The 15,161-nt window shown below is 44.7% G+C and overlaps 1 protein-coding gene across 3 annotated transcripts in view; it reads left to right on the forward strand.

The window, feature by feature from the left end:
* Nucleotides 1-7,005, forward strand: part of antxr2a (ANTXR cell adhesion molecule 2a) — a 75,903-nt gene extending 68,898 nt beyond the window's left edge. For all 3 annotated transcript variants that reach the window (XM_061071514.1, XM_061071515.1, XM_061071517.1), the window contains one exon: nt 4,433-7,005. In XM_061071514.1, the coding sequence (XP_060927497.1) occupies nt 4,433-4,471 (39 nt within the window). In that variant the 3' untranslated portion in view covers nt 4,472-7,005. The remainder of the gene's footprint in view (nt 1-4,432) is intronic.
* Nucleotides 7,006-15,161: the final 8,156 nt, after the last annotated feature.

A 15,161-nucleotide genomic window follows, 5' to 3' on the forward strand; every position in this document is an offset into this window, starting at 1 on the left:
GTGGAACCAGATGAAGAAACTCAACCTTCAGCTGTTTCCTGAGGTTTTTCTTACGGACAAATGTGAATATGTCAAGAAAACTTTAGATTACGCAAAAACCACCGAAACTAATTTAATGAAACTTGGTGGGAGTGGGAGTTGTGGAGGAAAAAGGAGGAATCCATTCTGGAATCTGATTGTTTGCTGAGAGAGGGGAGTCGGTTTTGGGAAATGTCTGCAGGGTAATAAACAGCCTGGGTTCTGACATCTTCTCTAGAGTTTATACAAACTTGTTTACTGGAGACGTGTTCTGTCAAAACTCCGCTGGGAAGTCAGGAAATAGCAAAGTGGACACAAACACAACCTAAACATCACGTTTGTTGGACATTCGACAAAGAGAAAGGAAATCGTCACCCAGTTAGAAACCAGTCGTTCAGTTTATCTTCAAATAATAGCTGAACAGTTTTATGTTTAGAATTTTTTTTATCTCCAGTAAGGAAGTTATGTTATCTTTTAACTGCTGTTTGTCTGTTTGTCAGCAGGATTATGCAAATACAACTTCTCTTTAACATTTTGGGTGTTTTTGACATTTAATTATCAAGAAACGATCCAGAGAAAAATAAGAGAAATAATAAATATATCCGCTCGTCTCTGTGAACAGCTGCAGATCCAGATACTGATCTGAATGTATCTGATCTTAATACACGTTAATGCAATATGGTGTTAAAGTGGCCAATCAGCCAGGTGGAGGTCTGAGAGCTCCAAGTGCCATTTCTCTTTTTGTCTTTCTGCTGAGCTGATTTCATTGAGACTTGGTGGAAGGAGCGGTGAAGACCAAGAGAACACCCACTAACCTCAGGATGATAAACAGGCAGATCCAGGAGATATACTGATGTCTGTGATATTTAGAGCAGGATCTGTTTGTCTTAAAGAAAAGGGAAAAGGGAGTTGGGTCTTGATTCAAGAAGCTCTGGATGCAAACACTTTGAGAGATAACAATCAAAATCACATACACACACACACACACACACACACACACACACACACACAAAAGCCTGAACAAATGGGAACCTCTGCAGCTCGTCACCTGACACACACTTGAGAAGCAGAGAGAGGAAAAGTTTACAACAACACAGAGTTTACGCTGAAAACTGCAAAAATCCTGCTCAGTTCCATTTTGCCTGAAAATTTACCAGTGAATCAAATATTTTTTTAGTATTTGCAACTTTTTTCTTTCTTGTTTTTTTTTTTATATTCTATAGATTAAATATGAATAAACACACAACTACAGGCTGGATCTCCTTTGTCACCGTTCAGTATATTTTCCATTTATTTCCATATAATGCTGCTGGAGCGTCAGTAATGAACCTGATTAATCTCAGTCTTCATTTCATTTGGAGGGTTGATGCCTCTCGCCCTGACCCCCCCCTCCCCCCCCCCACCCCACCAACCCCCCCCCCCCACCCCACCAACCCCCCCCCCTTCTTGTCTCTCCACCTCTCCGTCTCACCACCTGACTCATCCACCCGTCGATCTGCAGTCACGCTCCCGTCTGTCTGATGAGATTCCGCTGACATTCCGTGCTGACATATTCAGACTATTGTTCTGGCCCAGGTGGAACCCCCCCCCCCCCACCCGTCTCTCCGGTGTGGCCCCCCCCTCTCACCGGCGTGGCCCAGTTACTCGGCGGCGCTCGCTGCCAGGTCGGGCGCCGATCATCCGGGAACCGAGGAGCTGGACTGGGTTTGACCGTATTGTGCCGCACCTGCTTCAACCCCTCGCTCCAGATCCCCCCCCCTTCCCTCGCCGTGCCCCCCCCCACCCTTCCCCACTCCACGCCGTAAAACCATCGAAATCCACTGAACTTAGCCGCTCTGATGGCCGTGGCCAAAACAGCATCTGATGTGCCTTATTTGTTGACTGTGTGAGATTAGCTGCAGAGGGGACACGTTGAGGGGCTTACCCCCCCCCCGCCACGCCCCCCCGCCCGCCCCATCCCCCCCGCCTGCCCCTCCACCAAACACCCAGCCGTCCTGCCAAGTAATCAGGACTGGAAGATTCTCTCCAGCTTGTCTAAAGCTCTCGTCACACTCCTGCTCCCGAGCCAGACTGTAGCAGCGCCGGTACTGTACGAGCAGGAAGTGGCAGGTCGGCGTGGAAACCAGGCGCCTCGTGGTCGTTTCTGTCCCGTGACGCCTCCGTAAGGAAGCTGCCACCTGGACGGGGGGGGGGGTGCGGCCTGCTTGGTTTCCAGCTCCTCCTGGACGGTTTCCCCTCCGGACGGCGTCGGGCAGGAGAGAAGAAGCTGAACATCGAGTGAAACCCTCTGAGTCGCCGTGACGACCGGACACCTGGAACATGACGTCACCTGTCGGCAAAAGCTTCAAGACTCACTGACACGTTTCTGAGATTATTGTTTGTGCTGTAGCAGCAGCAGCAAAATGTCGGGGGGGTTGTAGCGTGAGATGCTGGACAGAGAAGGTCAGAAAAGTGCGGGTCTGCACGGTTACTATGACAACCAAACTAGTGTTAGAGCTCTCACTATTACAAAAACAATGAATCCTCGGAGATCAGGCCCAGGAAGTGACGGCTGACGGAAGAGAGAGAACGACCCTGAGGTCAGAGGTCAGAGGTCACATCCCGCGAGAAACCAGATTAATGAGAGAAATCAGATTAATGTGAAAAACCAGATTAATTAAGAAATCATGCTCCGGCAGGAAATGAGAAACAAACATCTTGACTTGTTTCTGAGTTTTCCTTTTTACTGTCGACACAGCGTCGGCCACTTGTTGTGATCACGTCTGTCCAAGAACATTTAATTCACACAAGCAGTTTTTAATTGTGCGTGATTATATCAAGTAATATTTGTAAGATTTAAAGATTAAGTAACTCACAAGTAAAAAGGGCGTCACACTCACACACAGTGAGAGAGCGGAGATGAAGAGTTAAGTCCCAAAACACGAGGAAGAGGAGGAAGAGGAGGACATGAAAACTCACTGAGCCACAGCGGTATGAGGAAGATATCGCGTGTCCACACACACACACACACACTCACCTTCACAATAAAACTACTACATGTTTATGTTTTAGGTAAATCATCATTAAAGAGAAGACCCTAAATTAACTTATTTCTCTTGATTTCAATTAGAGAATTACTGCAAACACCATTTCTATCTGAAGTTTTGCTGTAACTGTGATTTTCCTCAGAATTTATTTTAGTTTAACTTTGGACTGAATTCTTTCGGATGATGACGAGTCTTCTTCTTTTCTCTGGTTCTGGCAAAGTGACGCCACAGTTTGAAGTGTTGTCACGAAACCCCAGGAAATCCTGATGTGTGTGTCTTCATGTTCAGGTTTCTTAATGATTAAACCTTCACAGAGGTTCAGAAGTTCACACCCAGAAGGTTCTGAGTTCAAAGCCAGTGGGAGGCTTCTGTTTTGTAGTTTGACTTAAAGTTACAAGACGTCACCATCACGTCTCTTTCTGCTTTAATCGTTGAAATCGACCTAATTATCCTGATATGAGCAGATACACTGTCGGAGAAGTCAAATACCATTCACCTGCATTGTATCGGTCTGTGTCCGTTTGCATGGAACGTTGAAACTAGAAGAAAGTTTGATAATGTGGATTTTTTACTTTTCATGAAGTAAAACTCTGCTGTTTCTCAGATCTGGAGTCAGTTTGTCTTTGCTCCTTAAAACGTAAAAACTACAACTACCTGTTTTATCACTTTAAAGAAATACAGTTTTTGTAGTAAACACATGTGAAGCCGTGTGTGTGTGTGTGTGTGTGTGTGTGTGTGTAAGAAAGTGTGTGAGTGTGTGAGTGTGTGTGCTTGAGGGTGTGTGTAAGAAAGTGTGTGTGTGTGAGGCTGCAGGCCGACGAGTTGTGGAGGATTCACTGTGCGAGAGCTCCCTCTTGGTGCCAGTTGGCCTACTGCTGCACTGAGGCTCAGACAACTGCTCCACACACAGACAGACAGACAGACACACAATCACAAACACAGACACACAACCACAAACACACAGACAGACAGACACACACTGTGTTTTGTTGTATTTTCATGTAGTGAATGAACAGAGAAACGTTGGTGCAGGTTCATCAGTTGATATTTGATGTTTTGTTCGGCTGCAGCTGAGACGTCGATGTCAAACACTGAGAACAACGAATTAAGAGGATTTATCATTATTAAATATTAGATTGTAATTGTTCAATGAATATTATCTGTTTTATTTGTTAATTTTGTTATTTTAATATATATTTTTAAGGGGTTAAAAGTAGAACAATTGTTGCTAGAATCTATATTAATAGCATATATATATATATATTAATATTTTTAAAAAATATTAATATTAATAATAAATATTAGCAATATTAAAAATACTGTGAAAATCTGAAGTCATATATAAGTTTGATGTTAATTCTGAAAGTTTCTCTCTCTCTTGTTTTCAGGGTCGCTGTATGAATTTCAACCGAGTTCAGCATCAGTAGAAAACAGCGACTCGACTTGTTTCTGTGGACGAGAAGAAGAAGTTTCAGGTTTTTTATTGTTATTATTTTCATTTTTAATTTTTTTTAAAGATGTATAATCCTGCAGCTAAAACAACTTCCTGTTTGCTCCGCTTCACTTTGTGCACAAAGTTTCTGCTTCTCCACTCGGAGCTCACACACACACGGCTCAAATGTCAATATTGTTATTCCTTAAGTTATTTACAACCTTTGCTTTAAACACACGCAAACTTTTTAATTTTTTTTAATTTAATTTATTTGCATAAGGAACAAGCAGGTCGCCCCAGAAGCCGGCGCTCGGCCTCCGTTAGTTTCTCATCGGCACCGAAGGCTTCACGTGTTCTGACCATATTGAGCCTTCTGTGAAAAACCACATTTCACGGACACAGACAGAAGCTATCTAACAAAAATAAATAAATAATAAAAGCATGGAGGGTAGGGGCTGTTTGCCGTGGGCGAGGAACTGGGATGATCCCAGTGGGGCTTCACCAGTGCACAAGTCCACTGCCTCGTGGCCATGTCTCCTCGCGACTCCTGTCCAACTCCAGCGGGTCGGCGCCCGGCACCCGGCGGCGCCTCTTGTCATTTTAACACTGAGAAGTGCACACGCTTGACAAACTGGAGACAGGATGCCCCAAGGTACGAGAAGCCATCAAGACTTCGCCCTGTAGTTGAGTTGTTTTTTTAAGACACCTTCCTTTCATTATGCACTCGGGACAAGGAAAATTAATAGAGCGTTATTCGACCGCGGGTCAGCCTCCTCGCCACGAGCAGCTCCGGCCCGGTTTGAGGGATTGATGCCTTGAAGACCTTGACATGGCGCTTGGTGTTTTCTGCCCTTGTTTCCATCGCAGTCTGCTCTCTGCTCAGCAAGGCGTAGCACATCACCGCCCATGAACAGGCCCATCACTTAGGACTTCCAGGATATAGACACGGCCGCCCGGACGCCGCCCGGCCCCGGCGTCTCAATCCCTCCGAGGGCCCGGGCCGCGTCACGACCCGGTGCTTCTCTCCTCACCGCAATATCAAAGTTTAATTAAAATAATTATAGGCAACAGCGAGCAGCAGCGTGTGAAGCCTCTTTTTTTTATGCCTCTTGACATTGGATGACCTCATACCGCGTTGATCTCAGGAGAAAGAGGACACGGCGCCGCGGTGACGCCACGCCAACTCCGAAACGCAAACCAAAAGCAACGGATGCGATGGACGGATAAGTATTGTTCATTTCCAGAAATTATGTGACCCACCCCCCCGCCTCCACCCAACCCCAAAAAGCAAGGGAAATATACTTATTTATATTGTGGATTTCTCAAGCGCGCTGTCATGACGCCAATCCCAAATGATGTCAGCGCGAGCGGGAGCACTGTGTGGGGGGAGGAACTGGGGGGGGAAGCAGCTGAAGAAAAAGGCTCGAATGATCCAGTCACTTCGGATTCCGGACTTCAGATGCAAAATGGATATTCGAGTCGAAACCTGACAAAGCGCGGCGGCTTTGACGGGAAGCGGTATAGACAATGACCAGTGGCTGGGTCAGTGGGATGTCTCTGTGCAGGCAGGGAAGCTTATCACATGACACTAAAAATAAGTTCAACAACCATCAAGTTTCAGGGGGAATGGGCGAGCGAGCGGCTCCCGGTTGGCGAGCGAGGCCGGGCGGGCGGGCGGGCGCCACGCGACACGCCGCTCTAATTATTCCTTTGTTTCCACTTCGTCCCGATCGGAGGGACGTAAATAAACCCAAATCAAATCCTAGGGGTGGGGGGTGCACTGGTATTTATGTCCCACTTCAACACTTTTAGCCTCTTGCATAATTTTGGCGTGCGGATGTTTCACTATCGTCAGCGTTTTTTTTGCACGAGGACGTTTTTGTCGTCTTTGTTACGACAACGAGCACGAGGAGGTTTTTAACCCGACTAATGAGATATTTACACAAACGTCACAATAACACATCACATGTCCCCTGTGTGTCCTCACACACACAAACACACACACACGGTATTTAAATTGTCCAACACTTTTTTATTGTACATAAAATAAATATTTTTGTTGTAAATGAATGTTTTTGAAGAAAATTTGTATTTTTGTGTTTCTGCTTTTTTTACTTAAAGTTGTTTTAAGATAAGTTTTCTTTTATTTTTAAATATTTTCACTTTTCAACAGTTAAAATTTATCTTTGGGTCGAAAACAAGTTGTTCATTTGTCTTTTATTTTATTTTTTATCCACATTTCAACCCGATTGTAGCTTGAATGTCGTTTGCCTGCTTCAGTTTCTGCTCATTTCAACTCATCGACTGTAAATTATCATTTCATTGTCTTTATGATTGTGTGTTTTTTTTTTATTCTCATATTCACGAAGCACCTTTGATTCCAGGTCCAACTCACACAAGCACAAACGTGTGTGAGTTGAAACCAAAAAAAAAAGAAAAGGCTTTTCTGTATTGTCAAGTTTTACACTGTTTTTATTTTCCGACAAATAAACCCTGTTGTGTTAAATACACATTGTGGGAAAAAGCGAACCGTGTGTGTTGTTGTGTTGTTCTAACACGTGTGTGCTGGTAGGGGTGGACACGCTGAAGGCCATCTTTAATTGGGCCCTCACAGATTTATAGGGCCCGACAGGGAACGTGATTATACAGAGTGTGTGTGGACAGAGGAGTGGACAGTGTGTAGCCTCTCCCCCTGTGAAGTCAGTCACCGGAGGCACAACACACACACACACACACATACACAAACACACACACACATATACAAAAACCCCTAAGGTTTCCAACGCCCCAAAAATGAGGTCTTGCATTTAGTAAAAATATGCGCTCATACACCTTCTGCTTTATCCACATTTGCATAGTGTGACAAGATGCCAGCTGAGGTGTGTGTGTGTGTGGGTCTGTGTGTTTGTGTGTGTGCGTGTGTGTGTGTGTACAATAACCCTTCCTCATTGTTAGAATCATCTTTGTCTGATGTCCAGTTTCATAAATATCAGAGTATCCCTCTCATCACAGTTTGTGGAGCGACGACGTGTCGCTCCACAAACTCAAACACAAACTGAAATCCATTCAGCTAAAGTCATTGTGAGAGAATAAAATTCATTTTAGGATTTTAATTTACATTCTAAAAATTTGAACGACTTTATCCACAGAGAAGTATTTTTGTTTACTATTTTTAAATTTAATGCAAACAGAAGCTTTCTGCAGAACAAGCTCATCACAGTTTATTTAAAGATTCAGACGAGATTCAAACCCAAAACTCAACTGTTCACGAATCTGTCTCTTTCCTCTAAGAGCTTCTCAGTTCATACAGTTTGTTTTTTTACAGTGTAAAGATGTGAAGTTTTTCTTTCTCTTAACATTTTGTACATTATCCTCACTGTCGTTTTCTTCGGTTTCATCTTCTCTCTCTGAAAATACAAGTAACTGGAGATTTGATGAAAGATAAAAGTGATTGATGTGGTAAAAAACTATTTAAAAAAGGACAAATCGTGCAAAAATATCAGCAAATTACTTTAAAAACAACGTAATAAAAACAAAGCCCTGAACTAACATGTAACTTATTAAACTTAAAACCAAAAAACTCTCCCCTGGACATATTTATATTGAGAGGAAGAAGAAGAATCACTCATTTGTTGAATTGTCTATATGCTCATATATCATAAACCTGCCGCTCCAGCTCATCATGAAGAGCTCAGTATTCAGAGCTGTGATGTGAACAAATAAACAACTCGTGAGAGGAAAAGATGCTGCATGTTTAAAGAAGCTTAGATGCTTCAAATATTCAGCTGCAGAGAAATTCACAAATATCAAGCGAGCGACGCACGAGAATCAATTTGAAATTTTGAAGATGTGAATTTGTTTTCGACTCGGATTTCAAGCGTCGCCGCAGCAACAAGAGTTTCTCTCAGGATCCACAGAGGAAGAGGATGTTGTGTAGTGTTGTGTTGTGTTGTGTTGGAGTTGTCCAACAGTAAAAGTGGCGCACAAGGACGACTGCATCCGAAGCTCTTTGCGTTTCCCCCCCCACTCTGGTATTAGCGCTAACAGCCGAGGAAACACAAAGCAGCTAAATCCTTCCTGAGCTGCGCCACCAGGGTCTGTTTTCACAATTTGATGGAGGCGGCTTTAGTGCCATAAAACTTTCAGCCTCCACTTCCCCTGATAAAGTTTCTCTGGCAGGCGGCGAGCAGACTCAAGCAGCTGTTGAGTCTGCTCGCCGCCCCCCCCCCACCCCCATGCCACAGAAAACCAGCCCGTCTGGCTTCCCAGGTTATTCCTGATTTGCACAGTTGTCTCACTTTTGGGGAAAGTGTTGGGATCAGATGCGGCCGCTAACCTCCGGGACCCCCGAGTGGCCCCCGTGGCCCCCGAGGTCCGGGCCGCCCCCCCCCCCCCCACCCACCACAACAGCTTGTTAGAGTTGACACTTGGTTTTATGCATTGTGTTTCTGAAGCATTACAACTAAATCCCCTTCTCAGGCGAAACGCCGGGCTGCTGTTCAGCGACGGCTGTGGGAAATGCAGGTGGTGGTGGTGGTGGTGGTGGGGGGGGGGGGGGGATTAGCCGAGCTCGACGGTTCAGGATTTCCGAGCTTTAGCTTGATGCTCTTTATTTCCTTGTGAGCTCCCTGTGAATTTTAAAGCCCAATATACCATAAATGCTGATAAAAGATTTACGAGTCCGGTGAGATGATGAGACTGCGACAGAGGATCAGATGTTTCAGGAGAGAAGCAGGAGACGGAAGAATGGATTTGAAGGAATGTGAAGTATTTCACGTGAGATTCGTGTTCGCTGCAGTGAAATGAAAAGATAATGAGCCGAGAGAAAAAATAATTTCACTGGTTAAACACCTAAAGGCTTTAAATTGACTTTGACTCAGGTAATTAATAAGTATTTAGTCACATATGGAGTTTTTCAGGACATACCAGTTCTTTGACATAATCTGAGCCACGGGACAAAATAATTTCACTCTTTCAACTTAAAATTCTTCATTACATAACATTACATTACATTGCAACTTAAAATTCTTCAGAAACAGACTCAGGAAACTATCTGTAGCTTTAAATTTCTTTAAATTTCTTTAAATTTCTCATATTTTTTTAGTCTTTGAATCTTTACCCACTTTGAAGGATGAGAAAAAACAAAAACCATCTAAATAAAAGCCTGTTTAGTACAAATGTGATAACATCATAAAAAACATGTTGTCAGCCTATGATGTTTTCTCATGGAATAAAATAGTACAGCAATAGTGTAATAACAACTGGTTATTGGTAATAATCTGTAAAAATGAGAAAGAACACAGAATCATATAAATATCATGATATGAAAATACAATATAAAGTCAAATGGAAAGAAATAGAATTAATATGGTGTTGCAGAGGAATGATGACGAGTTTTGGATAAACTGGTTTATCTTTTTATTAAATTCACTTTCTTGTGTTTGTAAAATATGAGAACTTAATCTTCTTTTGTCAACTCGATAATAAGTTTATTTCTTCAGTTTTGACTCGTTGGACGTTAATAACAAAATGTAATTTTACTTTCCACCACCGGACACTACTAAAACAAAATTGCTGAGTAAGCAGCTGTTGATGCTAACGTTAGCCACGTAGCAACAGCAAACTTTACGTATCAGCCTTTTGAGTTTACGTAGAAATGTTGTTATTCTTTCGGTGTTTCAACATTTAACTGGTGTTTGCAAATTCAACTATAACTCAACAATGAGAATATGTCACAAAGTTTTGATCCTCTGTTTCTTTACTTCCGCACACAAATATGTTAATTTCACTGAAATCCAAAATAAAGCTTCAGGAATAGATGAATAAAAAGCAACACTTTAATAAATCTGGATTTTTAAAGCAGATATTTCTGTTACAATCAGGTTTAATATGTAAAAATTAGAAAGAACACACAATCATATAAATATCATGATATGAAAATACAATTTGAAGTCAAATGGAAATAAATAGCATTGATATAGTGTTGAACATGAATGATGATGAGTTTTGGACAAACTGGTTTATGTTTTTATAAAATGTTTTAATGTCAATTTCTAGTGACAAAACGTCATCTTTACTTTCCACCAACGGACCGACTGAACTAAATTGCTTAGTAAGCAGCTGTTGATGCTAACGTTAGCCACGTAGCAACAGCAAACTTTACGTATCGGCATTTTGAGTTCACGTAGAAATGTTGTTATTCTGTCTGTTTCAAAATTTAACCGGTGGTTGCCAATTCCATTCAAACTCATCAATGAGAATATGTTACAAAGCTCTGATCCTCTGTTTCTTTCCTTCTGCACACAAACACACACGTTCCGACAAAAAGCCGAAAACCAAATATTTCATATCAAACAGTGGAATTGATTTGAAATGTGTAAATTTCACTGAAATCCAACATTAAAGCCTCCGGACTAGATGAATAAACAGCAACACTTTAATAAATCTGGAATCTTAATGGCAGATATTTCTGTTACAATCAGATTAAATTATAGTTTTTGCTCAGTGCTCGTTAGCGTCACAGTTTCCCATCATGCATCACTTCAGCAGCGTCTCTGAACATCTGCTGGTGAAGTCTCTTTTCTAAACGTGACGTGATTCCACAGAATCTCCTCCAGCCAGAGTTCCCCTCTGCCTTCATTAAAGCAGACGCCACCGGCAAGGTGACTCCACCCTCCTCTGCCAGGGTCCCACCCCCCAACCCCCTCGCCGGGGTCAGCCCGGGCTCGCTGTGCCCCGACGCCATTGGCTCAGAGGGCCGTCTGTCAGCGGGTGGGGGGGGGCCGTGCCCGGGTCAGTGGCGATGGGCGACCGACAGTCGGTGAGTTGTTTATCCTGCTCAGCTCCAGACGGACCTCGACCCCCCCCCCCCTCCCCCCCCGGGCGGACAGGTGATCTCGCTCGCTCTGACTCAACCGTTCCCCCCCACCGGCGCCTCGCCACACAAATTGTGTTATCATTATTTCATACCTAGCAGGAGCATCAGGGAGCAAAGCTCAGATTCAGGTGTAAAGCTCTGTGTGTGTCTGTGGGGGGGGGGGGGGATACAACACATGAATGGTTTCTGCAACATATTACATGTGTTGAAATGAAAACCAGGTTCAGAAAAGGTTTCAAGTTTATTGTCTATGTTATTAAAAATCCAGTTTTCTTGATAAGTACAAATTAGGTAAAATGTTAAATGAAATACTTCAGGCACATTCACGTAGTTTAAATTAATCCACATTGTTTCCTTGTTTCTTTGTTTTGTTTAAATGCTTCGGGAACTTCTTCTTTACCTTTGTGAGATTTGAGTTTTATCTACTCTTTCACCATTTTCCCCAAGAGAGAATAATTCATGAATCATGATGAAAAATATCAATAACAGAGTGTTAAAGGGACTCTTACCTTTGTTGCATTTGAGAATTACAGCACATTCGAATCATCCCGCCTTCCTCCAATGCCCCACCCCCTCGTTCCCATCCGCAGTGTTTTTTCTTTTGTTTTTCCCCCTGGGAGCGGCTGTTTCAGTACGCCGTGGACCACTTTGGTCTGCCATCGTCAGTCGATACGGTCGATACGGTCGCTACTGTCTGCCGTGGAATCAAAACAAACCCTATAGTTGAGGACGCGCCTTGATGACGCGGGCCCGAATGCGCCACAAGAAGCAGACGGGCTTCCTGTCTGTTTCCATGCAGCAAACAGACAGGTCTGTCGGCCAATAAGGTCCTTCGGTCCGAAGAATTTTATTGGTTGAAGTTTTCACTAAATATTATGAGAGTGAAATAATTGTTTGTTTTTACTCCTGGTGGGTCTGTCTTGCATTTTAGAGTGTCATTACCTTATTAATACCAATTTAACCTTATCCACAAAAAGTGTAAAAATGCAACAAAGGTAAGAGTCCCTTTAAGGGGAGTAATGTCTGTGAGTGTAAGATATTTTAATTTCGGAAAAAAAGTGTCAGTACTCGGTGCAGGCAGGAGCTCTACTGTCCTAGTTTAAGACGCTTGGTTACAATAATAAAATAATAAATCAAAAAAATATTTTAGTTAAGCTACTTGAATTTATTAACATTGGGTTAAATATCGACTTCAAATTTGCCTTATCAATTTACCATGTTTTGTGTTTATTGTTTAAATAAAATGATTTCGGTTCTGGCAACGTTCAGGCATCGGAAACGTTTAAAATTTTTTAGATCATAACGATACAGAACCCAAAGTTTATTCAGAACTTTATTGATCCCAATGAGGGCAACTTGCTTGCAGCTTAAACAATATGACACGTGTCAAAAAGCACAATAAACAGGTCAAAGGACATAAATATTAATAAGAGTTCACACTGTTTAAAACACTTTGACCTTCAGACTAAACTGTGAATTGAAGTTTCTTTCACATTTCTGCTGAATCATCAGTTTATTTCATGTTTGTTTTCCACAAACTGGCCTGAAAACCAGAATCTGAAAGAAAAGTGGACTCAGCTCGGCCGTGATCTTTAATATCTGCCTGTTAATTAACGACTGTGTTAACCTTCCATCTTCAGATAAAGTTCTTGATGCTGCGAAGCTGTAAAAACACTCGTCTCCATTTCATCTTAAAATTAATTTGGAGCTAATGTTGAAATAAATCTCTTCCTCTCAGCAGAGCCGGAGGAAGAGAGACGCTGCAGCAGGAGCTGAGGCTGAGAGAGAGACAGGTTCAGGTCTGAGGTGTCCCTGTCGGACCCTCATGGCACCTGTCGGACCCTTAGACTCTGGCCCCTGTTGGGACCCTAAGACTCTGGTCCCTGTCGGACCCTCAGAGTCTGGTTCATGTCGGACCCTCAGTCTCTGATCCCCTTTCAACCCTCAGACTCTTGCCCCCCTATGGAACCCTCAGATTGTGGCCCCCCCTATCGGACCCTCAGTCTCTGGCCCCTGTCGGGACCCTCAGACTCTGACCCAAGTAGGACCCTCAGTCTCTGGCCCAAGTAGGACCCTCAGTCTCTGGCCCCTGTCGGGACCCTCAGACTCTGGCCCAAGTAGGACCCTTAGACTCTGGCCCCTGTCGACTCTGGCCCCTGTCAGACCCTCAGACTCTGACCCCGTGTCGGACCCTAAGACTCTGTCCCAAGTAGGACCATCAGTCTCTGGCCCCTGTCGGGACCCTCAGTCTCTGGGCCCTGTCGGGACCCTCAGACTCTGGCCCAAGTAGGACCCTCAGTCTCTGGCCCAAGTAAGACCCTCAGTCGCTGGGCCCTGTCGGGACCCTCAGACTCTGGCCCAAGTAGGACCCTCAGACTCTGGCCCAAGTAGGACCCTCAGTCTCTGGCCCAAGTAGGACCCTTAGACTCTGAACCCCTGTCGGACCCTCAGACTCTGACCCCCTGTCGGGATTCTCAGACTCTCAGACTCCGGCCCCTGTCGGACCCTCAGTCTCTGGTCCCCTTTCAACCCTCAGACTCTTGCCCCCCTATGGAATCCTCAGATTGTGCCCCCCCCTATCGGACCCTCAGTCTCTGGCCCCTGTCAGGACCCTCAGACTCTGGCCCCTGTCAGGACCCTCAGTCTCTGGCCCAAGTAGGACCCTCAGTCTCTGGCCCAAGTAGGACCCTTAGACTCTGGCACCGGTCATACCTTCAGACTCTGACCCCTTGTCGGACCCTCAGACTCTGACCCCCTGTCGGACCCTCAGACTCTGACCCCCTGTCGGACCCTCAGTCTCTGACCCTTTGTCGGACCCTCAGACTCTGACCCTGTCGGACCCTCAGATCTCAGACTCTGGCCCCTGTCGGGACCCTTAGTCTCTGGCCCCTATGCGACCCTCAGACTCCAGCCGCTGTCGGACCCTCAGATTCTGGCCCCGTGTCGGACCCTCTTGGCCCCCTTGCGGACCCTCAGACTCTGACGACTTATCCCTAACTCTCTGTTTAGCTGCTGCTCTCGCTCGGCCGAACCAGCACCGCTCGCCCCCCACTCGGCCTGTGCCACTCTCTCTCTCTCTCTCTCTCTCTCTCTCTCTCTCTCTCTCTCTCTCTCTCTCTCTCTCTCTCTCTCCCTCTCTCTCTCTCTCTCTCTCTCTCCGCGGCTGGCATCGTTTAACATGGCGGTATCCTCCCGGTGTTTGCCGGCGGATGATGAGGCTCTCGTCGCTCTGCATGTGCCAGATGAATCATAAACCTGTTCCATATGCCGCCGCAATTTGCTGATGGGCCCAAGCTGTTTTGCCGGATATAAAAATCCAGGGATTACGGCGGCTTGATCCTCAGTGAACGAAGGGAGAGGAGGACGGAGAGAGAGGGGGGGGGGGGGAGAGGTGAAGGGCGACGCCTCCTTTCGCCACCTCCCATTGGACGGTGAAGAGGTGGAGGTGGCGGAGGCGGCTGGTGGACACCTCCGTCGATGTCTGAGCTCCGGAAAACCAACACACAACAACATGTTTGTCACCTCGGCTCCGACTCACACGCTGCAGCTAATTGAAGTGTCCGTTCAAAACAAAGGGACAAATCCCTCCGGGGGGGGGGGCAGAAAACGAGAGTATTACACATCCGCAGATCTTTTGTTTTTGATGAAGCTGGTTTGATCCCAGTTTGATTGTTGCTCAGTTTGCACCATTGAGAGAATGTTGTTGTTTTTCCATAAAACACAAACTGAGATCATTCTCAGAAACATCCGAGTCAGCGTTTGTTGTGAAGATGTGGTAATAAAGTATAAATGTTAAAATAAGAATTAT

Source organism: Limanda limanda, chromosome 5 (assembly GCF_963576545.1).
Source record: "Limanda limanda chromosome 5, fLimLim1.1, whole genome shotgun sequence".
Taxonomy (NCBI): Eukaryota; Metazoa; Chordata; class Actinopteri; order Pleuronectiformes; family Pleuronectidae; genus Limanda; species Limanda limanda.